The sequence below is a fragment of the Oncorhynchus tshawytscha genome, linkage group LG06, assembly GCF_018296145.1.
Source record: "Oncorhynchus tshawytscha isolate Ot180627B linkage group LG06, Otsh_v2.0, whole genome shotgun sequence".
NCBI lineage: Eukaryota > Metazoa > Chordata > Actinopteri > Salmoniformes > Salmonidae > Oncorhynchus > Oncorhynchus tshawytscha.
This window is the reverse complement of record NC_056434.1, coordinates 24,800,534-24,824,831: the sequence shown is the minus strand read 5'-3', so window position 1 is coordinate 24,824,831 and position 24,298 is coordinate 24,800,534. Positions and strand designations below refer to the sequence as shown.

The 24,298-nt window shown below is 41.6% G+C and overlaps 2 protein-coding genes across 5 annotated transcripts in view; one reads left to right on the top strand and one right to left on the bottom strand.

Annotated features, from left to right (window-relative positions):
* The window catches only part of LOC112252312 (zinc finger CCCH domain-containing protein 18), a 29,531-nt gene extending 15,446 nt beyond the window's left edge, over nucleotides 1-14,085 (bottom strand). For 3 of the 4 annotated variants that reach the window (XM_042323114.1, XM_042323116.1, XM_042323117.1), the window contains exons 1-9: nucleotides 13,903-14,085; nucleotides 12,102-13,021; nucleotides 10,161-10,245; nucleotides 9,516-9,667; nucleotides 9,292-9,387; nucleotides 8,881-9,038; nucleotides 8,736-8,765; nucleotides 8,376-8,493; nucleotides 7,881-8,164 (exon numbers count right to left, since the gene is read on the bottom strand). In XM_042323114.1, the coding sequence (XP_042179048.1) occupies nucleotides 7,881-8,164; nucleotides 8,376-8,493; nucleotides 8,736-8,765; nucleotides 8,881-9,038; nucleotides 9,292-9,387; nucleotides 9,516-9,667; nucleotides 10,161-10,245; nucleotides 12,102-13,007 (1,829 nt within the window). In that variant the 5' untranslated portion in view covers nucleotides 13,008-13,021; nucleotides 13,903-14,085. Of the gene's footprint in view, nucleotides 1-7,880; nucleotides 8,165-8,375; nucleotides 8,494-8,735; nucleotides 8,766-8,880; nucleotides 9,039-9,291; nucleotides 9,388-9,515; nucleotides 9,668-10,160; nucleotides 10,246-12,101; nucleotides 13,022-13,131; nucleotides 13,847-13,902 lie in introns of those variants that run through there. The other variant, XM_042323115.1, reaches the window with a different exon arrangement.
* A 560-nt stretch (nucleotides 14,086-14,645) lies between these two features.
* Nucleotides 14,646-23,632, top strand: LOC112252310 (thyrotropin-releasing hormone receptor-like). Its single transcript, XM_024423430.2, has 4 exons — nucleotides 14,646-14,908; nucleotides 17,060-17,745; nucleotides 17,891-18,314; nucleotides 20,887-23,632. Exons 2-4 carry the CDS (start codon nucleotides 17,360-17,362, stop codon nucleotides 21,562-21,564), a joined length of 1,488 nt encoding a protein of 495 aa, XP_024279198.1. The 5' UTR covers nucleotides 14,646-14,908; nucleotides 17,060-17,359; the 3' UTR covers nucleotides 21,565-23,632.
* The last annotated feature ends 666 nt before the right edge of the window (nucleotides 23,633-24,298 follow it).

Below are 24,298 nucleotides of genomic sequence, written 5' to 3'. Positions count from 1 at the left end.
TCGCATTGATGTGGTTTGGGAATGATAAGTAAAATATGCAGCAGGCCGGGCCCGACAACAGGCTCAAACACCACAAACCTCTTTTACCACCTACGCAAGATTCATGTGAAACAGTACGGAGAGAGTCTACAGATGAGACCCAGAAAAGTACAATCGAGTGCTCAAAACAAACCCCCGACTCAGACTTTGCAAGAGGCTTTTGCCCGTGGCACACCAGATGGCAAAGAATCCCAAAGATGGAAGGAGATAACAGCTGCCGTTACAACTTACTAGAGGTCGACCGATTGATCAGAATGGGCGATTAATTAGGGCCGATTTCAAGTTTTCATAACAATCAGTAATCGGTATTTTTGAGCACCGTTCTTTTTTTTTACACCTTTATTTCATCTTTATTTAACTAGGCAAGTCAGTTAACACATTCTTATTTTCAATGACGGCCTAGGAACGGTGGGTTAACTGCCTTGTTCAGGGGCAGAAAGACAGATCGGGGGATCCAATCTTGCAACCTTACAGTTAACTAGTCCAACGCAATAACAACCTGCCTCTCTCTCATTGCACTCCACAAGGAGACTGCCTGTTACATTAGCATTAAACTAATCTTAAAAACAATCAATCATAATCACTAGTTAACTACACATGGTTGATGATGTTACCAGATATTATCTAGCGTGTCCTGTGTTGCATATCATCTGACTGAGCATACAAGCATCTAAGTATCTGACTGAGCGGTGGTAGGCAGAAGCAGGCGCGTAAACATTCATTCAAACAGCACTTTCGTGCGTTTTGCCAGCAGCTCTTCGTTGTCCGTCAAGCATTGCGCTGTTTATGACTTCAAACCTATCAACTCCCGAGATGAGGCTGGTGTAACCGAAGTGAAATGGCTGGCTAGTTAGCTCACGCTAATAGCGTTTCAAACGTCACTCACTCTGAGCCTTGGGGTGGTTGTTTCCCTCGCTCTGCATGGGTAACGCTGCTTCGATGTGGTGGCTGTTGTCGTTGTGTTGCTGGTTCGAGGCCAGGGAGGAACGAGGAGAGAGACGGAAGCTATACTGTTACACTGGCAATACTAAAGTGCCTATATGTTTTTCAATAGGACAATGACCCAACACACTTCCAGGCTGTAGAAGGGCTATTTGACCTGGCCTCCACAATCCCCCGACCTCAACCAAAATGAGATGGTTTGGGAAGAGTTGGACCACAGAGGGAAGGAAAAGCAGTCAACAAGTGCTCAGTATATGTTGGAACTCCTTCACGACTGTTGGAAAAGCATTCCAGGTGAAGCTGGTTGAGGGAATGCTAAGAGTGTGCAAAGCTGTCATCAAGGCAAAGGGTGGCTACTTTGAAGAACCACTTTTTTGGTTACTACATGATTCCACATGTTACTTCATAGTTTTGATACCTTCACTATTATTCTACAATGTAGAAAATAGCACAAATATTGAAAAACCCTTGAATGAGTAGGTGTGTCCAAGCATTTGACTGGTACTGTACACAAAAAAACCTCCATAAAAGTCCATGTGAAAATAATTCTACACATTTTTACAAATCAAAACAAATTCAATAACTAAAATAGTTGTTGCTTAAGTATTCACCACCTTTGTTCAGGTAAGCCTAAATTAGTTCAGAAGTAAGATTTGGCAATAACAAACCAGAAATGGAATATATCTTTAAGTGAATCATTATGCTGTGGATGATATAATAAACCAGCTCTGTTAATTTAGTGCCTCAACTGTGACGGCACAGCAAGGTTACATCATGGGAATCTTTCCCAAACATCAGTGGTAATAAGCGAGGTGGGTGGGTACACAGCTCAGCTAAACTTCCAAGCTGAGCCAACTGATGGAAGAAAGGACTTAAGGAGGAAGTATTACACTTGAGTCAATGACACAAACACTGAGGGAAAACAAGCACGTCTATATTCTGTGGGCGTCTCAGTGCATGCAAGATGATATTAGTCACCGCTCAGTGAAAACAGTGTGTGACAGCGACACTACTGTAAACGACTTAAGCCGGGCGAACACTACATGATTTGGCCTTGATTTAGATGTCCCAGACAATGAGACTCTGCACGGAACATGGCCACGCTCAATGAGACACTGCACGGAACATGGCCACGCTCAATGAGATACTGCACGGAACATGGCCACGCTCAATGAGATACTGCACGGAACATGGCCACTCTCAATGAGACACTGCACAGAACATGGGACACTCAATAATACTAATAATATTAACAGATACTGCATGTCTGACATGGACGGGATGGGCAAGTTGCATCATGTTTCGTATGCAAAACTCCTCCCTCGCCACTCTTTCCAAACAAACCCAGAAACTAGGCACTCCTGTCATTGAGAAAGAAAACAGTGAAAAAATACATTACTTCCTGAGTGAATGAGTCAATCAATGCTCTGTCCACAGGCTATGCTACAAACTGGCAAAAGAGACCACAATGAAACTCAACCAGGGTTATGACTTAACAGGCCAAAGTCTCAAAACTTATAATCAGGAAAACAAATGCCAAACTCCTTTTAACCAACAGGTTGCCCTGCCTAAGAATTTACATCATGAATATGACAGCAAAACACAAACGCGAGTTGAGCCAGTCTAAGACAACTATGATTTCAATTGGTGGTCACAAACGTGAACAAATTATAAACAATAGATTAAATGAATCTCAGAAAGGAAAAATGTGTCAAAGTTCTAGATAGTGGGTGGAAAGACTCAAACAATGCAGTTTGGAATGAAGATCAGGGAACCATCATCATGCTTGTGACTAGGGCTGTCCCTGACAAAAAAATCTTGGTTGACAGAGTCGTCGGTTCTTTCAACCAATTGATTGGTCAATATTTTAAAACATGCCTAACCAGAAGAGAAAAAAAACCTGTTCCCAACCAGACCCCCCTCCTCCCGCTGCTGCTGGCCTTTACAGATTCTGCCATTATGCTCCTGAAGTTGCCAGCAATAGGCTACGCCAGCGGTCGGCAACCTTTTCCATTTGGAGTGCCAAGTTATCGTACCATTTCTATGCGTGCCAGTTATGATTTTCATACACACATTTTTGTGGAACAGTTTAATTTAATTTATAATAAAGTCTTCATATCTCAAAACCAATGTCGTGGTTAATAACTCAATGAAAATTAGACTAATCTTAAAGTAACTTCTATTGCCAATATGTAAAAATAGCCTACATAAAGCCATCAAATAAAAACATTGCAGCCCGCAGGTAGAAAATATCCTGATAAAAACAAATATCCTATAAATCCCATTGGCAATGTATGGCCAGTCTGCAATTAACTTGAAACACTATCAATTACTAACTTGGATCAGGCCTGAAGGCACTTGAAAACTTGCAACATTGTCTAAAATATTGTGGGCCCTCAGAGTTACCGGAGTCAGTGAGCTCCAGACAAACAGACACAGCTGTAAGCCATTTGCGCAAGGGATAAGTAGTAATCAGGTTGACCTTTTTTTCAAATAGGCTACATTGAGGAACTATTGTCATTCTCAATGGATGTAAAAACAGACTTTGTTTACTTGCATTTTGAGGTGAAGAAAAATAATTTGAGAAACTCCATAGTGATGTTGAGTTAAGTCAATCATAAATCGTGTCAGATACCCAAATGTGCACATTAATAAGCCTACATTTGCACGCCAGCCAGGTAACCTAGGCCCAGTTAATGCGTAATCAGGTGCGCGTCCTAACTCAGGATTGACAGGAGCGCTCCAAACAATAGACAATAAATTGACAAGTCGTAATTAAATTAAATAAACCAAAACGTTTCTCACAAGTGTGCCTAGGTTGTGTGCTCAGCAAACAACGTGTCTACTCCTACAATGACAAAGGTAAGACTGTAATAATAATTGTAATAATAATAATAATATATTCAATGCATTAACAGAAATTACCGTAACCAAACAAACATTGTAGATTACAAATTATGGTAATGGTAAATGTACTACTGGTGATACTGGTGTTCCACCCCCACGGCCTCTGCAATGGATTAATCCACTCAGACAGGTGTGAATAAAACAGGTGTCTCATGTGCCATTTTTTAAATTTTATATATATGCCACTCCGACTAAAAAAAATCTCAGTCGACCGACAGCCAATCGACCAAGCAATCAACAGTAGACTAAATAGGGTCAGCCCTACCTGTGACATTATAATTTGGAGGATTCCCATCAGGTAACAACAGAAACCAAATACATTCCAGCGTCTTGCAGTCATACATGAATACATTTTCTAGCCATGTGCCTCACAATTTATATGTAAGTAGTGTGGAGTATGACCAATAGCTGCCTTCCAGCTCCCCGTTATCTTTAGGTGCTGACAGCTCTGTTAACTTAGCTCCCCAACAGACGGGACAGCAAGGTTACATCATGGGAAACTTTCCCAAACATCAGTGGCCATAGGTGAAGGTGGGCGGGGGTGCACAGCTCAGCTAAACTTCCAAGCTGAGCCAACTGACAGAAGGATATACTTGAGAAAGTATTGCACTTGAGACTATTACACAAACACAAGTATAATATGTGGACATCTCAGTGCATACAACCTGATATTAGTCACTGCTCAGTGTACAAAACTTAAGCCGGGCGTACACTACACGATCTGGCCCTAATTTAGCTGTCCAAGACAAGTTAAGATCGGAGGAAGAATTTTTTTTTTAAACCAGTACTTCTACGGAGCTACATTGAGACATCGCAAAGTCTCAAAACCTTTAACCAGCAGCCTTTAACCTCAGCTCAATCAGTGAAAGGAGTGGTGTCTTATTGACACTGTATAGGCTACTGTATGTCTAATATTAAAGAAGCCTAGAGGTATTGCTCGTGTGAGGCAGAATACCTCATGATAAATTGTAGACCACACTATCTACCAAGAGAGTTCTCAGCTATATTATTTGTAGCCGTCTATTTACCACCACAGAACGAAGCTGGCACTAAGACAGCATTCAACCAACTCTAAGGCCACAAGCAAACAAGAAAATGCTCATCCAGAAGCGGCTCTCCTAGGGGCCGGAGACGTTAATGCAGGCAAAAATATGTTTTACATTCTACCTTCACATGTGCAACCAGAGAGAATGTTTATTATATATATATATATATATATATATATATACTTTTTTTTTCTTAAATACACTCTAGACCACCTTTACTCTACACACAGAGATGTATTCAAAGCTCTCCCCCTCCCTCCATTTGGCCAATCTGACCATAATTCTATCCTCCTGATTCCTGCTTACAAGCTAAAACTAAAGCAGGAAGTACCAGTGACTCGCTCAATACGGAAGTGGTCAGATGGCGCGGATGCTACGCTACAGGAATGTTTTGCTGGCACAGACTGGAATATTTTCGGGGATTCATCCACTGGCACTGAGAAATACACCACCTCAGTGACCGGCTTCATCAATAAGTGCATCGACGACGTAGTCCCCACGGTGACCGTACGTACATATCCCAACCAGAAGCCATGGATTACAGGCAGCGTCCGCATAGAGCTAAAGGCTAGAGCTGCCGCTTTCAAGGAGTGGGAGACTAATCCGTACGCTTTTAAGAAATCCCGCTATGAACAGACAAACCACCAAACAAGCAAAGTGTCAATACAGGATTAAGATTCAAACCTACTACACTGGATCTGACGTTCGTCGGATGTGGCAGGGCTTGAAAGTTGTCTCTGTGTTCTTCTGCCCATCTTAATCTTTTTTATTGGCAAGTCTGAGATTTGCAAAGAGAAAGCCATCTCTGCCTAGAAGGCCAGCATCCCGGAGTCGCCTCTTCACTGTTGACCTTGAGACTGGTGTTTTGCGGGTACTATTTCATGAAGCTGCCAGGTGACTTGTGAGGCGTCTGTTTCTCAAACTACAAACTAATGTACTTGTCCTCTTGCTCAGCTGTGCACCGGGGCCTCCCACTCCTCTTTCTATTCTGGTTAGAGACAGTTTGCGCTGTTCTGTGAAGGAGTAGTACACAGCGTTGTACGAGATCTTCCGTTTCTTGGCAATTTATCACATGAAATAGCCTTCATTTCTCAAAACAAGAAAAGACTGATGAGTTCCAGAAAAAAAGTTTTGTTTCTGGCCATTTTGAGCCTGTAATCGAACCCACAAATGCTGATGCTCCAGATACTCAACTAGTCTAAAGAAGGCCAGTTTTGTTGCTTCTTTAATCAGAACAACAGTTTTCAGCTGTGCTAACATAATTGCAAAAGGTTTTTCTAATGATCAATTAGCCTTTTAAAATGATTAACTTGGATTAGGTTACTCAACGTGCCATTGGAACACATGGTTGCTGATAATGGGCCTCTGTACTCCTATGTAGATATTCCATAAAAAATGAGCCGTTTCCAACTACAATAGTCATTTACAACATTAACAATGTCTACACTGTAATTCTGATTAATTTGATATTATTTTAAATGGACATTTTTGGGGGGCTTTTCTTTCAAAAACAAGGACATTTCTAAGTGACCCCAAACTTTTGAACGGTAGTGTATATTTTTTTTGCTGCGGTGGCAACGTTAGGGGGGATACTGGGTGTGGCCAATGGTGCCGCTTCTGACCAAACATTTTAGAGGACCTCTTAACCGCGGAGAAAAAATGTTGCTATTTTAAAGCTAATTTCCTGCAATTCTACACATTTCGCCATGTCTTAAAGCTATCTGATTGACTCAAACATAACTAAAATCAATGGGGGCCCCATGCCCTGACATTTTTTGTATTTTATTTTCCCTGACCGTCTAATTTTTCTTATTTAAAAATATTGCTCCAATACATTTTCTACATACTTTATATCTGGTTTTAGTTGTTTAAGTTTACACTGAAAACATCTTACCATCCCAAAATTAAGTTTTGTTATTTAATTTTTATATCGTAATTTTGAGGAGTTTGGGAGTGGCGGCTGTTGCTGCTAAATTAATATAGGGCAAACACAAGTACATGTACAATCTGTTAATCGTCACTGCTCAGTGAAAACTGATCATGTAACAGCGTCACTACTATACACAACTTAGGGAGTGAAGGGTAGCGCTGGGATGATAAACCGAAAATTATCGACACCAACCATACCGATCTCTTATCGCAAGCATTTTGATGATATCGTCCTATACTAGAAAAATGTAATACGTTTGCTATTATGTGTGAAGTGTGTGAATTAATGAATACAACCATCTAACTAGTAGCAGTAGTTTAAAGGACCATTTGGAACTTAACGTTCCATTTATCATTATTGCATCAATTCAGGAAATTTATCGCAATATTAATCTTTCCCCCATATCCCCCAGCTCTATCGAAGGGGGAGTCAAAAGTGCAAAGTCTACATCAGCCAAAGTCTACATCAGCCAATGTCTAAATCAGGGCTGACCAACCCTCTTCCTGGAGATCTACCGTCCTGTGGGTTCAGTCCAACCCTAAATTAACACCTACTAAATTAACACACCTACTAATTAGCTGCTCAACAAGACCTTAACTAGCTGAATCAGATATGCTAAATTAGGGTTGGACTGAAAACCTACAGGACAGTAGAGCTCCAGGAAGAGGGTTGGGCAGCCCTGGTCTAAATCATGTCAAAATATTTTGCAACAGGTTTGTGTTAATATCCCAGTCAGATACAAAACGATCTATATTGGATGTCAAAAGATGAGTGCTCTATGACCAGACCCTGGTCAACTGAACTGTAAATGTTCACTGAGCTTTGCTGCGGCAGGGCAGATGTTTATGGCCAGCCACAACAGGTGTCGTGTTTACAGCCATGAGAGTCTGAGAGAAAATCCCAAACTTCCATAAGAGGTGTGTACTATATCTAACCCTAGTCAAGTGAGGGTCTCTCACTGAGGTGTGTTAACTGCTTTGTCCAGAGAACATGATAGTAGAGCATATGCTACTCACTTGGGGAGCATGTTGGTGTCAGTGGGGGACCTGGGGGAACCTTTAGGGTGCTTGTCCTCCCCCTCCTTCTCCTGAGGTTCCCGTGGTGGCCGCTCCCTGACAGGCCTCTCCTTCTCATCACGCTTCATGCGATCCCTCTCCCACTCCTCCTTTCGGCGCATCCTCTCCTTCTCTCGCTCCCTCTCTCTTTCCCTCTCACGTTCTCTCTGCCGGCGTTCTCGCTCGCGGTGGTCCCGCTCTCGCTCGCGGTGGCGCTCCCGCGGATCCCGCTCTCGTTCACGCTCCTGACATTCACACAGGTGGATTTGTGAACACTCGGTCATGGTCCTTACAGCAAGGCTCCTTTAATGGTTCCTTCAAGATCATCTTTAATCAATAGGCCTATGCGCAATAAAGTTCATATCTCTTTGTAATAATAAAGTTAATATCTCTGCGTATTAGTGTTTGTAAGGTGTGTAGTCCTTAAGGGGTGGACATCTCTTTGAGTGTACTCACACTGTAGTGGTAGGGCAGAGGGGTCTCTGTGTACTGCACTCTGAAGTTCTCATACTGTCCCCCTCTCCAAAAGGCCTCCATCTCGTAGTCATAGTAGGGATCAGCATAAGGGTCGTTACTGAAAAGAGATCCCAAACATGCGAGGGGAAATCAAAGTATATAGATGAATAGGAAATAAGATCTTTGTTTCATATGGTTGTGCAGCTACATGCTCTATGAGTCTCTGTATCATATATTTGTATCAAAGACAATTAATTCAGGGCCATGTGCGGTTGATGGCAGTAGTTGTTTGGGAAGAGAAAGTAAAGATAAGAGCTGCGTGAAAAGAGGATGCTGCTATTTCCCCTCCAATGTACTTACGGATAGACTGGGTCTCTGAACTCCACGTCACTAAGGGGAAAGGCAATAAATGTATTAAATATGAGACGTAGTCTAAAAACATCCACAGGCAAGATATTTTGCACTCACTTTAGGTCTCTCTTTTGACTAGAGCTGTTGAGCTTACCCTGGGTCTCTGATTTCTCTGGTGATGCGGTAGCTGCGTTCCCTGAAGAAGTCGTTCTCTTTGTCAAAGTCTCTCTCATCCTCTCCAATGGTCACATTAAAGCGTTTCTCCTCAAAGTCTGGCTCCTGCTCTTTGCGTATGGTGGCTTTCTTCAACACCTAGAGGAATAGGGCAACATGTACATGGAAAGTCCACTAATGAATCATAGTCTACTGACTGAAACCACCATAAGGTGGTTACACACACACATTGATTAGTATAAAGAGGCTTCTCGAGCCAAATGTAGCATGGGAACCTCTCAGAAAACATGTTAATCAAAAAAGTATCAAACACAAAATCAGTTGGTGCTGAAACATAACATATACAGAAGGGGAGTACATTTAGCTTGTGAGAGCTGAGAGGGTGTTGTACCTCTTTGGCGTGTCTCAGACCCCTCTCCCAGGCACTCTCCACAGGAGGCTCCACTGGAGGAGGGGGTGGAGGGAGTTCCTCAACAGCAGGTCCACCCTGAGACAGAGGTAAAAGACAGTAACAGACATAAATACAACACATTTACTCACGTAGCCTACATACACACACAGTCTTCAAATCATACAGCCATGCAGCGGCAGTGAGAGGTCAGGGGTGGTGCATACCCAGGGGTTATTGCCTGGCATGAGAGGGTGGGGTGCTCCAGGTGGTGCCCCGTTGGGAGAGAAGGGGTCTGGCTTGGAGATGAGAGAGTAGTTGCCCTTGTCATTGACGCCTGGATGGATGAACCTACAATTCATACCCCAGGTGCAGTTACCTGGGAAAGAAAAACACAACATTTGGTATCATTTTGTGATAACAGATAAATGGGAATTGGAAAAAGCATACGTTCATTGAATACAAATACTTTGAAGAAAATTGTGGTTGGATGTAAATTGACATCAATCATCGGTGTATGTGGTTTAGCTCCTAATGCTATTCCATTACCACATTATCTTTATGTAAGATATGAAGTACAATGCTTCCCCCTGCTGTCTGAAACCAGTGTTTTTAATATCACTGCCTCACTGAACAAGTTTCAACAACAAGAGACATGCTTCACAGGCTAGAGAAGCAGCACATCAGTGAAACAACAAAATGCAAGGTTTGTGTTAATGATAAAGTAGCTTACACTATCTTCATCATGATATGTCTTTGGTGTAGAATCGAATCTTCTAGTTGCACACGCATTGTTTGCACAGCGTAAATTCGTCATAATTAAGACGGGTGCTGTACACGCGTGTGGTGCACAGGAGAGTATGTTGAGGTACCTTTCAAAAAGAAGCGGCAGATGGGCCTGGGTCTGATCTTCCTGTCCATGGGGTCCTTCACCTCTCCCTCCTCTAGGTCATCATCCTGCACAAAGGAAACAGAACCTAGGCTAAATATCAATCTACTTACCCATGTGTGTAACTGCTGTAACATTATTATGACACTGGAACAGGGTATAAATTGTATTGCATGGCAAGTTTATTGTATTGTTACATTGGTTCTGACTTTGCAGTCCTGTACTTGATCTGATCTACCGTTTTGATTCCCTCCCTCATGTTAGAGTGTGAGAAGCCCTGTATACGCAAAAAAAAAATCACTCAATGAAAATTACAACAATACGGATTGAAGACCGAGACAGCATACACAGTGCCTTCAGAAAGTATTCACACCCCTGGACTTTTTCCACATTTTGTTGCATTAGAGAATTTAACATTTATTAAATTGAGATTTTGTGTCACTGGCCTACAAACAATACCTCATAACGTCAAAGTAGAATTATGTTTTTAGACATATTTAAAAATGAATTACATATTAAAAGCAGAAACGTCTTGAGTCAATAAGTATGGCAAGCCTAAATAAGTTCAGGAGTAAAAAATATATATGCTTAACAAGTCACATAAGTTGCATGGACTTAGTCTGTGTGCAATAATATTGTTTACAATTGTTTTTGAATGACTACCTCATCTCTGTACCTCACACACACACTTATCGGTAAGGTCCCTCAATTGAGCAACCACAAAGACCAGGGAGGTTTTGAAATACCTCGCAAAGAAGGGTACCTATTGGTACATTGGTATAAATAAAAAAGACGACATTGACTATCCCTTTGAGGATGGTGAAGTTATTAATTATACTTTGGATGGTGTAACAACACACCCAGAGATACAGGTGTCCTTCCTAACTCAGTTGCCGGAGAGGAAGGAAACCGCTCAGGGATTTCACCATGAGGCCAAAGGTGACTTTAAAGCAGTCACAGAGTTTAATGGCTGTGATAGGAGAAAACTGAGGATGGACCAACAACATTGTAGTTACTCCACAATACTAACCTAAAAAGACAGTGAAAAGAAGGAAGCCTGTACAGTCTACAAATATTTCAAAACATGCATCCTGTTTGCAACAAGGCACTAAGAAAAACAGAAAAAAATGTGGCAAAGGTATGTTATGTCCTGAACATAAAGCACTATGTTTGGGGCAAATCCTACCCAACACATCACTACGTACCACTCTATTTTCCAGCATGGTGGTGGCTGCATCATGTTACGGGTATGCTTGTCATCGGCAAGGATTAGTAGGTTTTTTAGGATAAAAATAAACGGTATAGAGCTAAGCACAGGCAAAATCGTAGTGGAAAACCTGGATCAGTCTGCTTTCCACCAGACACTGGGAGATTAATTCACCTTTCAGCTGGACAATAAGCTAAAACACAAGGCCAATTATACACTGGAGTTGCTTACCAGGAAGACATCGAATGTTCCTGAGTGGCCTAGTTACAGTTTTGACTTAAATCTGCTTGAAAATCTATGGCAAGACTTGGAAATAGTTGTCTAGCAATGATCACCAACAAATTTGACAGAGCTTGAAAATGTTTCTAAAATAATCATGTGCAAATATTGTACAATCCAGGTGTGCAAAGCTCTTAGAGACTTATCCAGAAATAGTCACAGCTGTAATCACTGTCAAAGGTGCTTCTACAAAGTATTGACTCAGGGGTGTCAATTGTTATGTAAATTAGATATTTAATTATTATTTAATTTTCTATACATTTGCAAAAATGTCTAAAAACATGTTTTCATTTTGTCATCCTGGGGTATTGTGTGTAGATGGGTGAGAAAAATTATGAATCGAATTCATTTTGAATTCAGGCTGCAACACAATGTGGAATAAGTCAAGGGGTAAGAATACTTTCTGAAGGCACTGTAAACCCCATTTACATTACTTACATCTATCTCTCCCTCATCAATCTCGCCATCATCCTCATCCTTCTTTTTGTCACGAAAGGAATCTCTCCTTCCTCTCTCCTGAGCCCTGGACTCTTCAAGCTTCTTAGGTGGACCGTCTTTCGGGGATGGAGGAAGGATTGGTATTTTCTCTTTCTTTTTGATGCTCTTGTCCTCTTTCTCTTCCTCCCCATCTCCAGGTCCTTTCTCCACCTCCTCATCAGGCACTAGAACATTGGGCTCCTCAGGAACCTCCTCGTCATAGTCCAGCTCATGTTCATCAAGCTCTCTGGACACAGACGACTCCATCTCATTCACCACCACCACTCTCCTCCTCCTCCTCCGCCCCTCTTCCTCCTCATCTTCTTCATCTACCTCTGCCGTCTCTGCTGCCAGCTTGGCTGATGGTTCCCCTCCTTCACCCCGCTCTTCTTCCTTCTCATATCTGGACATCTCCTGCTCAGCCAAGGGGGATGACCTCTCCTGCTCTGGCTCAGAATCAGGGGACTTAGGAGTTTGGCTGACCTGGTCCTCCTCTTCATCCTCATCAGCTGATTGGCTCATCTGTCCCATCATCACCATCCCCACTGACTCCTCCTGCTCCTGTTCTAAACCAGTATGGCTATTCCTTCTACCGTCTCCACCCGCTTCATCATCCTCTGGGTCAGAGATATGCTCCTGAACTATCCCCTCATCCTCCAGCTCAGAGTCCCCACCTCCACCACCCTCTTCATCTAACTCATCATTTTCTTCATCATTCAGCAGCTCGCTGTCGGAGAGCAGCCTGTCCTCCTCCTCAGGGGATGCCAGGAACTCGCTGTCAGAAATGCCCTTCTCCTCTTGCTCTGGGGACTGGGGTGACTGGTTGGGGCTTTCGGGGGATTGGGTGGGGCTCTCAGGGGTGTCCATTGGAGAATGATCCACTAAAACAGAGTAACATATTTGATTATATAAGTGTCTTATTAAAATGAGAATACATTTCTTTAATACACAAAAAAGCATCTATGGGCAATATACACATTTTGGTACATACCATAAACACACCATCTACTTTTTGGAGTAAGTAGTTACAATAATTTTGTAGGAGGATTTACTAACCAGCTAGTAACTAAATATCATTATGGGAGTCATTTGACTACTGCCAGCTATCTATTTCTCGATACAATATGTCCAAGTGTGCTAGCCATCCGATCAACATTATAGCTACTACATACATTTCGTAATCAGATACATGCATGTAGAGAGAAGGCATCCGCCTCATCTCAAAAAGAGTCAACCTCACGCAGGTCAATAACATTCGGTCAGAAACACATTAGCTAGCTGGCTAGCGAATGATAGTAGCTATCTGTTTCAGCCGGTAGGTTATCATCGCTTCCTTTAATAATATATCAGATTAAAACTCGGGTACTCGGTGTTTACAGTAGAACAATGTCATAGGTAGCTAGCTATCTAGTAGATAAGCAAATCAAGAGGCAACTTGGGCGCTGTAGGACGAGACGTATCGTTAGCTTGCTAGTTAGCGCTTAGCTACAATACTAGCTAACTACCCGGTGAAGCAGGCCCGAAAACTGCCAGGGCTCTAGCAGACAAGAGACCAACGTCAACGTCTGATTTGTCTTTAAAAGAAGCCACAATGCGCTTAAACAAAGGTGCAATCAACCAATACAACTGAAAAGCAACTTTACACACGCGAAACACCGCTTTCTGGTCTGCTATCGAAGCATGCGTGTCTTGTCTGTTCAATTAACAATGCAGCCCTCCCTCTAAAAACACCAGTAGCTACACTTTAAATATTTTCAGTCACCTTTCCAACCTGAACCTCTTTGAAGACAGGTTTGCGGCGTTAAGAACAACCCAGTCTCTTTCTTTATGTCTGACGCTCTACAATAAATAATTGTATGGTTATTTATCTGCTATGCATGAGAAAACAAAAAAACCTACACGATACATTAAGAGCGGCCATTACCGTGACGTCATCAAAATACGACACTGTCAGTTTAGTGATTTGGCTTTGGCGCCACCGTGCGCTCAATATGAAGCATGACTTCAATAATTTAACAAAATACAACTCTGTCACTGTTTATGGTGTCATTGTATATATATATATATATATATATATTTTTTTTTTAAACCTATTTTCTATTTCTTATTTTAATATTGGCCTAATTAGGGTTAGCCTACATTGGTGTCAGGAGTGGGATGGTGCTGGCGGGAGGCACATGGTGGTGATGGACTTGTGAAGGTGAAGGGCAGGTGAGGATTTCTGAGGATGGGGGGTAACACAATACAATGGCCTACTTTGTCCTGGACTAGTAAAATATTTTTATGGTCATTTTGATATAGGCCTAGACCTACTGTGGTAATTCAGGGCATAATGTAAATTGTAGGCTAGTGATTACTATCAGAAAAAGAGAACATTCCATGTAAGAAAGGCTCCAGACATAAATAAATGTAGCCTTGATGACTGGCTGAATTATCTATATAATTCTGTATTCTTGCATGCAGAACGGCATAGTTTAGGATTCCATGGGTTAATGATTAACAAACACCGCTGTGGCAGTGGTTCAACGCAAGGTGGGAGACATGAGCTATGACGAAAGCGCATGGACTGCGTTCGAGAGGCTGTGAAGGCGCATCATAGTTTATGTCAGCGCATTGCTGGTCTGCAAGACTGTACATTCTCTTAGACAACAGAAACGAGTCTTAACTGCACAGTGTTCAAGGTGAATAACAGAGCTGAAAATAATTTGAACAAACGAGAAATTGGGGAAGTGTGTCTATGCGCATCAATTAGCAAGAATGGATATAAGGTAGGTGCGCAAATTTTGAGATTGATTTGGGCAGGAGAGGTGCAAGGGATTAAAGTTATTAAAGGCATTATTAATTGTCACATTGTTTGCCTAATATTTCTCTGAAATTTTCCTGCAAAATTCACCATTAATTCTTAATCATTTCTGGAAGTTGCCTCTACAGCAGGGTTCTGTGAAGTATTATTGTGGGTTTTTGGAGACAACGTGATAGGTAGGTTATGAATTTGAAAATGACCTGTAGTGGGGAAATTGTAGCTGTCGATTATTTTTTTATGATATATATCTCATATAGGGTCATCAGGTCCTCAGTGATTAATTAATTTGAATATTGATTTATGAGTTTGAATATTGATTAATGAGTTTGATGATTAGTTAATGTCATTGTTTTCAATAATTATGCTGATCCATATGACAAGATCATTTTTGTTCATTTACTTGTACATTTTAAGTGTCAATAGTCCATGATGCCGGAAAGATTGTGATGAGCCTCTATGAGCCACATATTTTGAACAACTCTTACTGGATTTGATGGCTACGCATGCTGCTGTCACATGCAGGCACAAAAACACTGACAGAATGACAGATTGACAAACAAGCTCCAAAATGTTTCTTCCATTTATGACCATGCTGCTATAGGGAAACATGCCCAATCTCCAACAGCTTAATTAACATCACATGACTTCAGTTACCACCATAATTTCCAACAGAATCAGAATGAAAGTTTGGCATCCATCACAACACAAGACAATAGAAATCCAGAGCCCAGTGTAATAATGACATTCTGGATTGTGTGTACTGCAGTGATGATCAGAGCAACCAATGACAGCAGAGAGTTCAAACTACAGAGAACACAGTAAAGATATGTGTTGTTGATCAATAGGCAGAAATTAAACAATGAAATTAAAGACATTAAATGTAATAGTCACAGCAAAGTATCTGTGGCTAGCAAATAGGCTTACTTCTATTTTTAAAGACAAACCTAGTAAACAAACGCATCTATAGTGTATTTAACAGTTTATTAAATGTACAGCCTGTAGCTGGTAGATGATAACCTATACTGACCATAATACAGAACTATTATTATTCCAATCATCTCTGCACAGCAATGTTAAAATTGCTTCAGACCAACAGCCCAACATAATGAAAATGTAGAAATGGGTAAAACTAAGTTTACTGTGAGATGTGGGGGGATGGTGGTGTCTGAATTATGGTGGGATTCAGTTAAATTACTTTTCATTTCATGTCCACCTCAATTTATTAGAGGTATCCTCTGGGGAGGAGGCCCAATCTCATTTACAAGGCAATGGAGACTGAAAAGAGCAACAGATGTCTAGATGGCTTTCACTCACTAAATGTGTTGCACTCTGACTAAGCCTAAAGCATATTTGAAACACAGTCTTTGAAATAAGCGATGAGGTTCTTGGGGTGATATTTGTAAAGAGTGTATTGATGTTTGTGTTGAATTGTATTGATATTGTGTTGAATATATGAAACTATTAGCTGCTAAATGGCCCCAAAAGGTAATTTATATTCTACTGAATATTAATCTGCATTATCTGGGCTTCAAGTAAACATACTGTATTTTGCACATGCATGAAAGCACACATTGGAATATAATTTGTATCTTTACCAATCTAAATGAATCATTTTGGAAATGTCAAGTGTCTGGAAAGCGCTGGCATGCTTTTTGGGAATTTGTTATGCTTAACTAATGCAGAATTAAAATGCCTCATTTGAATAATTTTCTGTGGGAGCTTATGTCTCCCTAGTGTTTCCCCTATATTCATTTAGCGTTGCTAAATTGTTGCCACCGCTGCAAAAATATGTCATTTCTTTATACAGTATATATATTTCTGCCAAGACACGCTTTTAGAACATAGGGGAAAGAATATAGGGGAAACACTGCCACCTGTTGGTCATTTTTATTGCAGAGAACGAAACCATCTGTACAGATGGTTTATAATGTTTTGTTTTACCAACATGTGTTGAGCCAATTGTTTTACTCCTAATGTTGACATTCAAACAAACAGCATTTATCTATCATGTCCAACTAAATGTGTATTTAGCGATTGGCAATGCATGTCTTTCCCAAGGTAGATACTTTGATAGTAGTATTCTTTCAATTAACTACAATAATTGTTCTATTTTCAGGCGGATCAATGGCATTCTCATTTGTTTAAGGGCTAGAGGCAGAGGAAAATTCGCTCCAACATGTTGATTTGATTAATTAAATCAAATTATAACCCTGCAAAATAATTAAATAGGCTGAAGACAGACGGAACATTAAGTATACTATTAAAAGGGTATCATTACCAACAAATACAGAACACGTGTAGGGACATTTATTACTACATTCCCACGCTGACATATCACACACTCACACATGCCAGTTCCTATGTCCTTCACTCTCTCCATCTTACTCACATAGAAACAAACTCATCACCTGCAAACATGACAGAAAATGTGAGCTCAAGGATGGACACCCCAACCAACATTTCCTTGGTGGGACCAGGGGACCCCATATCCCAGTCTCTGGAGTACAAGACTGTGGCAGTTTTTCTGGTTCTGCTAGTCTGTGGACTTGGCATTGTGGGTAATATCATGGTGGTTCTGGTGGTCCTCACCACGAGACACATGCGTACGCCCACTAACTGCTACCTGGTCAGCCTGGCCATAGCGGACCTGACCGTGCTGGTTGCCGCTGGTCTGCCCAATGTGTCAGACAGCCTGACGGGTACCTGGGTGTTTGGGCATGCTGGCTGCCTTGGTATCACCTACCTCCAGTACCTTGGCATCAATGTGTCCTCCTGCTCTATCACAGCCTTTACTGTGGAGAGGTGAGTGATGCCTCAACTACCGTAACCCCTTTATACCTCATCAACCAAAGCCATAAACAAAAACTATTTGGAATAATTTGCTGTATAAATGTCTTTGGAGAACAACAAGCCAAAGTGTCTGTTGTTTGTGCTTCTCCATTTCCAGGTACATTGCTATCTGCCACCCAATGAGGGCCCAGACAGTGTGCACGGTGTCCCGGGCCAAGCGGATCATAGCAGGAGTGTGGGTGTTCACCTGTGTCTACTGCATGCTGTGGTTCTTCCTGGTGGACATCCAGGTAATGAAGAGCGGCAGCACCCAGTGTGGCTACAAGGTGTCCCGTGACCTCTACCTCCCCATATACCTCATTGACTTTGCCATCTTCTATGTGATCCCTCTGCTCCTGGCCATCGTCCTGTACGGCCTCATCGCCCGCATCCTGTACCTCAATCCACTCCCCAACCGGCCCGATGTGGGCACGGTCTCCTCTGGTGCCACCATGCTCCGCAGGAGCTGCAAGGAACCAGCAGATGGAGGGAAAGGGGGTCGTCAGGGCCGCCCGAAGAGCACGCTCTCCTCCAGGAAACAGGTTCGTGCATCACAGAGCAAGGAGCCCCCTTTATGTCCTCCTGTAATTGACATCCAATGGCTTTGGTCACAATTGACCCCAGCATAATCTTTACCCTGCTCTCTGATCTCCACGGATTAGCGCATGATTCCATCAAAGCATCATGTTCTTCCAATCACTTGGGATAAGTGGCCTGCTGTTTGCAGAGTCAACTGCACTGCCCACCTTGGTTATGACTGACCTAAGGGTGAAATAGCTGTAATGGTTTCTGGAGCTGTTGGGGTAAAAGGCTTTCTCAGGGGGTCTGAGTCTGTGCTGTTGCACAATGCCAAGTGCCTTAGCCGTAGCTTTATACGTGTTCTCTCCAAACTTTACAGTATTGTACACTGTGTACTATGCCTGAAAACCCAGATTCCCCTTATCCATTTAATATGAGGGTAAGCAAGGCCGTATTTGTATGTAGGCTATGTATGTATGTTTTGATTTCACCCATCAATTGTTTCCAAACACATGTGTATGGTAATACCCACTTCCTTAGCAAATTCATGTAATTATTTATTTTCGCATTGCCTACATAACAGAAGCATTCAAAATATGAATACCTATCGAATCACAATGTTACAAAACAGTAAGTAAACAGTGATGTAGACCTTCAGGGTCTAGAAATACAACCATACTGTAGAATGAAGAAAATAACTCCCGTTTATCAGTCAGCATTGGCAAAATCCTTTGCATGAGACACATTTGGCTGAGGAATATCACACAGCCAGTTAGTGCTTGCTCGGTATGGCAGCATTGTAGGCTACATGTATTGCAATGGGGAAATAAAACACAGGATTGTAAAATCATACACATAGACACACACAAAAAAGTCTCGACTCTGAAATAATGACTTCCCCAGGCTCTCCAGTGCATTGCACCTGCTGTGGGATACAGTGTCCACAGTTCCTTATTATCCACAGGTCCACAGCTATAATGATGTTTCAAGGCTGAAATGAAAACATAGACTAAAACAGAACACTGGGTACAGCTACAGCTGTCAGTTCTGTGGCAGAAAAGTGAACATATGTCATGTCAGGATGCTCTAAATGACCTTGCGTGTGTGTGTGTGTGTGTGTGCGTGCGTGCATCGGTTTTTGATTGTGGGTAGATCTTAATCTCAAGTGTTCAAGGAGCTCCATTTGACAAAATATTTGCATAATAAGATTTGTAATTTCCATTGAAGTGTGCTTAATGCAGCAGATGATTATAGTCTCAGTTCTCCAACAGTTACTCTTTGCTCTTTTATTTATTAGACCTCTATTTGATTTGCTGATAAAAATCTGATGAAGTTATGATGAAACTCCTGTAGGATCTTAATTTGAACCAGTTTGCTACCGCAGGAAAGTAATCCTGCAGCAACAGGAAATGTGAATTCTTATGTGGATTATGATTCATGGAAATTTTTGTAGAGGTTAATACATTTTTAGTACATCAAGTCTGAAATTTCATAAGCCCTTTTAAACCTCAACTATACTACAAGTTTTATATTTCCTGTATTCAACCTAATTGAAACCTGCTATGATCTGCAGCAGCTTTGTTTGTGATCTACAGCAGTCTGCTTTAAAACTCCCTGTGCTGGTGATGCGTTATGAAAATATATTCAAAATGTCACAGTGATCCTCAGTGTCATTATCTCGCTGTTGTATAATTAAAGCCTTCACCTCCATGGCTCTCTCCGCTTCAATTAAACGCTTACATTTTTTTATTTCACTCAAGGTTGCTGTCATCGACTGTCGTTTATCAAGGGAACCTTATCTCAAAAAGCATTTAGCTTAAAGAGGCCATGTATGATACGAGTATCAACCGCCTCTCTTTTGTGTTGCCATGATCAAATGTAGGACGACTAATAAAAGGTTTTGAATTGGTGAGAGTAAAGTGTTTAAAATTCGTACAGACAAAAAGGTGAGCAGGGGATAAAAGACAGCCTGTGCCATTGTTTGGGAGTGATAAGGCTAATCAGTGGAGTCTTACGGTGGTTCTTCATCTGTCTCACCGGGGTTCTAGAATGTCTGCCTGTGTGTTGTCGCCATGGTCACAAAGCCAGGGCGCTCTCTCTCTCTCTCTCTCACTCTCTCTCACTCTCTCTCGCTCTCTCTCTCTGAGGATATACCAACCTCTGAAATGGGGGTCTGTTCTCCCTAAAACACTGGGGGCCCCTGTGGCCTCGTTGACATAATCCACTATGCCTGCTGGCCAAGGCCAAACACTCTCTGGTTAAGAGTGGCCACAGTGTGTCTGTTTGCTTGATACAAGGCCCTCACACAGATAAACACTGAATTGTGGAGTGCTAAAGGTAATCTCTAATGTAATGTTGAGTGCGATAAGGGAATCAGATTAATGATACTGTAATACGTCCCACAGTATTTACCTGTGCTGCCGATACCACTGAATATCACAGTTTGACACATATGTTTAAACGGTTATGTATGCATGTTCATCCAATTATTGGATTTAAAAGGTTAATGGCTTAGCCCAGGTTTATTGTGACATGAGTGAACAAACAGTATGCATTAGATCTCCCCTGATCTAATCTCTCCTGTCTCTCTCACAGGTCACTAAGATGCTCTCAGTGGTGGTGATCCTGTTCGCTTTACTGTGGATGCCCTACCGGACCTTGGTCCTTATTAACTCCTTCATTGCCACACCCTACCTGGACGCATGGTTTGTTCTGTTCTGTCGGATCTGTATGTATGCCAACAGCGCCATCAACCCCGTAGTGTACAACCTGATGTCTCAGAAGTTCCGTTCAGCGTTCCGCGGGCTCTACAGATGCCAGAGCCAGGAGGCCCACCACCGCACCCTCTCCATGATCCAGAGCGGCTACAGCATGGCCAGGGACCCACGCACCCCACAGCAGACCAGCAATGGGACCAAACAGGGGGCCAGGAGAGTGACCTGTACTGACACAGTGACAGAGTGGCAGAGCAAAGACACCTCCCCAGCCAAAGAGAAGAAGGATCTGGATCACCTGAAGGAAGATAGAAAAGACACAAGCTGTGGTGAGATCAAATCAACACCTCAACAAACTGAGATCAACTCCACATCTGGGCAAACTGAGATCAAATCCACACCTGGGCAAAATGAGATAAAATACACACCTGGGCAGAACGAGATCAAGTCCACAACTGGGCAAAATGAAATCAAGTCCACATCTGTGCAAGATGAGATCAAGTCCACACCTGGGCCAACTGAGATGACTGAGGCAGAAATGAATCACACAGTGCTGTAGATAAAACAAGCCTGTTTTCACATGAGGAAGTGAGTATTAGTCATTCACCAATTCAAACACATTTTGGTAACATATCAAGCCCTTGATGGGTATTGCAGGATGCATTGGAATGGAAAAGTCATCCATCTCATTACCCTTGAATAAGCACTATCACCTATTGTAGAATGAAACGATTCTGGCCAATAATACTATATACATTTAGGATTCTGGATTTTTGGCTGTTGCATATTCCCAAAAATCATCATCAACATGTGACAGAGTGGTATGGACTGCTTCCATGGATCACTGCAGGTCTCCTCTGCTCTTGTTAAGCTCAGAGGGAAAGAGGAATAACATGCTGTTCAGAGAGAGCGAGAGAGAGAGAGCACTGACTGCCTTTAAGGGATGCCACAAATACATTTTTAGAAGTGCTTTTAGGTATGATGCTGCTTACAGAGCTCTTCTCATCATTCAGTTTCAAAGCCCTAAAAATCAGATGTGAAATAGCAATGATCTGTCCTCCCTGCAGTCCAGGGACAACACTGTAAAGCACTGCCATTTGTTCTGCATAAAAGCCCCTGCTCAGAGCACAGGACATGTTAATATGGTTGTATCTCCACTTTGCCAAGAGATACATGTTAATGTTCTGGGCCACATGTAAGACAGTTGGAAGGACTGGGGTAACCGTGGTTTGAGAGTACACAGGTTAAATGCCCATAGATGTTAAATGTTTGGGTTAATATCCGGATAAACAGCCGTCGTAAATGATCCCTTAACAATGTTTGGGGAAGTGGGAATATTAGGATGCTGGCCTTCAAAGTGGTTCAGCCGACCCAGCTCTGCGAAAATGAGTTCAAGTTGTTGCATTATTGAAAGAGTGGCTCATCCGCTGTCTACACATCCACACCTCATTATGAGTCATGGTCCCAGCCCAACCTAGGCTGAGTCTCTTTCAAATCACACATCCTGAATTAAAGTGGATTATGTGCACATTCTTTATCCTGTAATGAGAATACCACTCTAGTTTCAGTCATTGCTAGTGAGTAGCCATCAATACATGTATAGATGAGTAAGGTCTGCAGCATTTTAATACAGAGAGTTTCAGTGCCACAGATTTAGTCATCATCCGGTTCATGTCGTACACGTATAGGTCCCACGGCTATTCTACAGTATGTGATCTCCAATCCCAGTGGTCGGCAGACTATTACGTTTTATTACACAAATATGAACACATTTCAAATCTCTAATAATATGTTTTTTTGTTGAGAAATAAGTGCATCATATTGAGACTCTAGTGGATCCTTTGATATGAATAGAAATGCCTTTTAACACTATCCAACTATTTCATTCCTGAATGTCTATCCAAAAGTGTGTTTTGTTCAGTCGTTCAGTCGCTGTCACTTGGTCTCTTTTCAATGCTTTTTTCAAAGTCTTGGTTTCTCCATCTCTGTCTTCCCAGTTTACCTTGTCTTTTATTCGTGCCATCTAAAAACCTGTGCCTCAAAGAAAAGCACTGAACATTTCTTCCTACGTCATCGAGATGGGTTGAGAATACTTCTGTCATTTTGCCAAAAACCTGAAACATAATTCATGTTTTGCTTTGTATTTGAAAAGCAGAACATCATTCTGTTTGTTAAGGATAATTACAACATTCTCAAACATAACTGCCGAAGCAACAAATGTGGCATAACAAAACACTCTTTATCTAGTTGTTTACACCGTGTATGGATTTGCTGATAGGATTTTGTAGTGTTATTTGGACGCTGGAAAGCGTGTATATTTTTTTGGACTGATTTGATTTTGTTGTCATTATTGGGAGCTGGAAAGCTTTGCCACTTTGATATTGTGTCCTCAGTGCGTTGTAATCTCAATCTTAGAATTGTATTTGATATGCTAAACTGGTGTTTGTAATGATAAATAAGCTATGTACTGGTGTGTGGTGTACAGTATATGCACGCGCAGTAAGTACAGTGTTGTGTTTACAATTTTGCCAAAACATAATAAATTCATCCAAAACATGTTTGTCGGCAATTTCGTTATTCTTTTCCTTTGTTTCTTCATGAGCGTCTTGCAGGAAAATCAGTATGGAATGCACAATCCAGATGTTTCTAATGGAATAGATGTTGTTGCACTGCAATGGTTTTAAAATGTACTTAACAGCAATGGTTCGCAAAATTATTTATTTTCGCCTAAGTGATTATGTTAATTGGTTAATTCAGTGTTCGGTTAACATTTTATATACTGTATATATATATATTTTACATTATAGTAAAATATGGCTTTCGGGTTCTTTTAAATAAGATGTTCAGTTGCAGAAGAGGATTTGGTTGAGTTACAGCATTCTATTTGTAAAATTAAAGATACTCCAGAAGTGTTGCAAGTGTCACATTACATGTTCAAATTACACCCACTCTTTTCTTAGAATCATTTCAAGGACCCCTAAATGGCTCAAAAGTATATTTTATTTTCTGGTATTGCAACAATAAACAAATCTAACTGTGGAATCTAACTCAGGTAGGCAGATGGTTGCTAAGGTTACATACTGTTTCTGTGCTCAGAATAGAGGGCTGGAGGGCCACCTGATAAGATGCTGTGGGGAATGGGTCTCTCATCAGGTGCAGGTAGCCGTGCCATGGCTGTTGTTTATCAGTATTCTTTGTCAAAAAATAAAGTGTCATCACCCAGAGGATTCTAGAAGGTCTTTGAAAATGACAATATGTAAATATCAGAGTGTACTGTAGACCTTTGACCTAGA

What these genes read in the sequence shown, in the direction of transcription:
- LOC112252310 (XM_024423430.2), top strand. Translation starts at nt 17,360, where the DNA reads ATGACAGAAAATGTGAGCTCAAGGATGGACACCCCAACCAACATTTCC. An exon ending in ACAGCCTTTACTGTGGAGAG is followed by an intron (nt 17,746 to 17,890) that starts GTGAGTGATGCC and finishes CTCCATTTCCAG; the next exon opens with GTACATTGCTATCTGCCACC. An exon ending in CGCTCTCCTCCAGGAAACAG is followed by an intron (nt 18,315 to 20,886) that starts GTTCGTGCATCA and finishes TCTCTCTCACAG; the next exon opens with GTCACTAAGATGCTCTCAGT.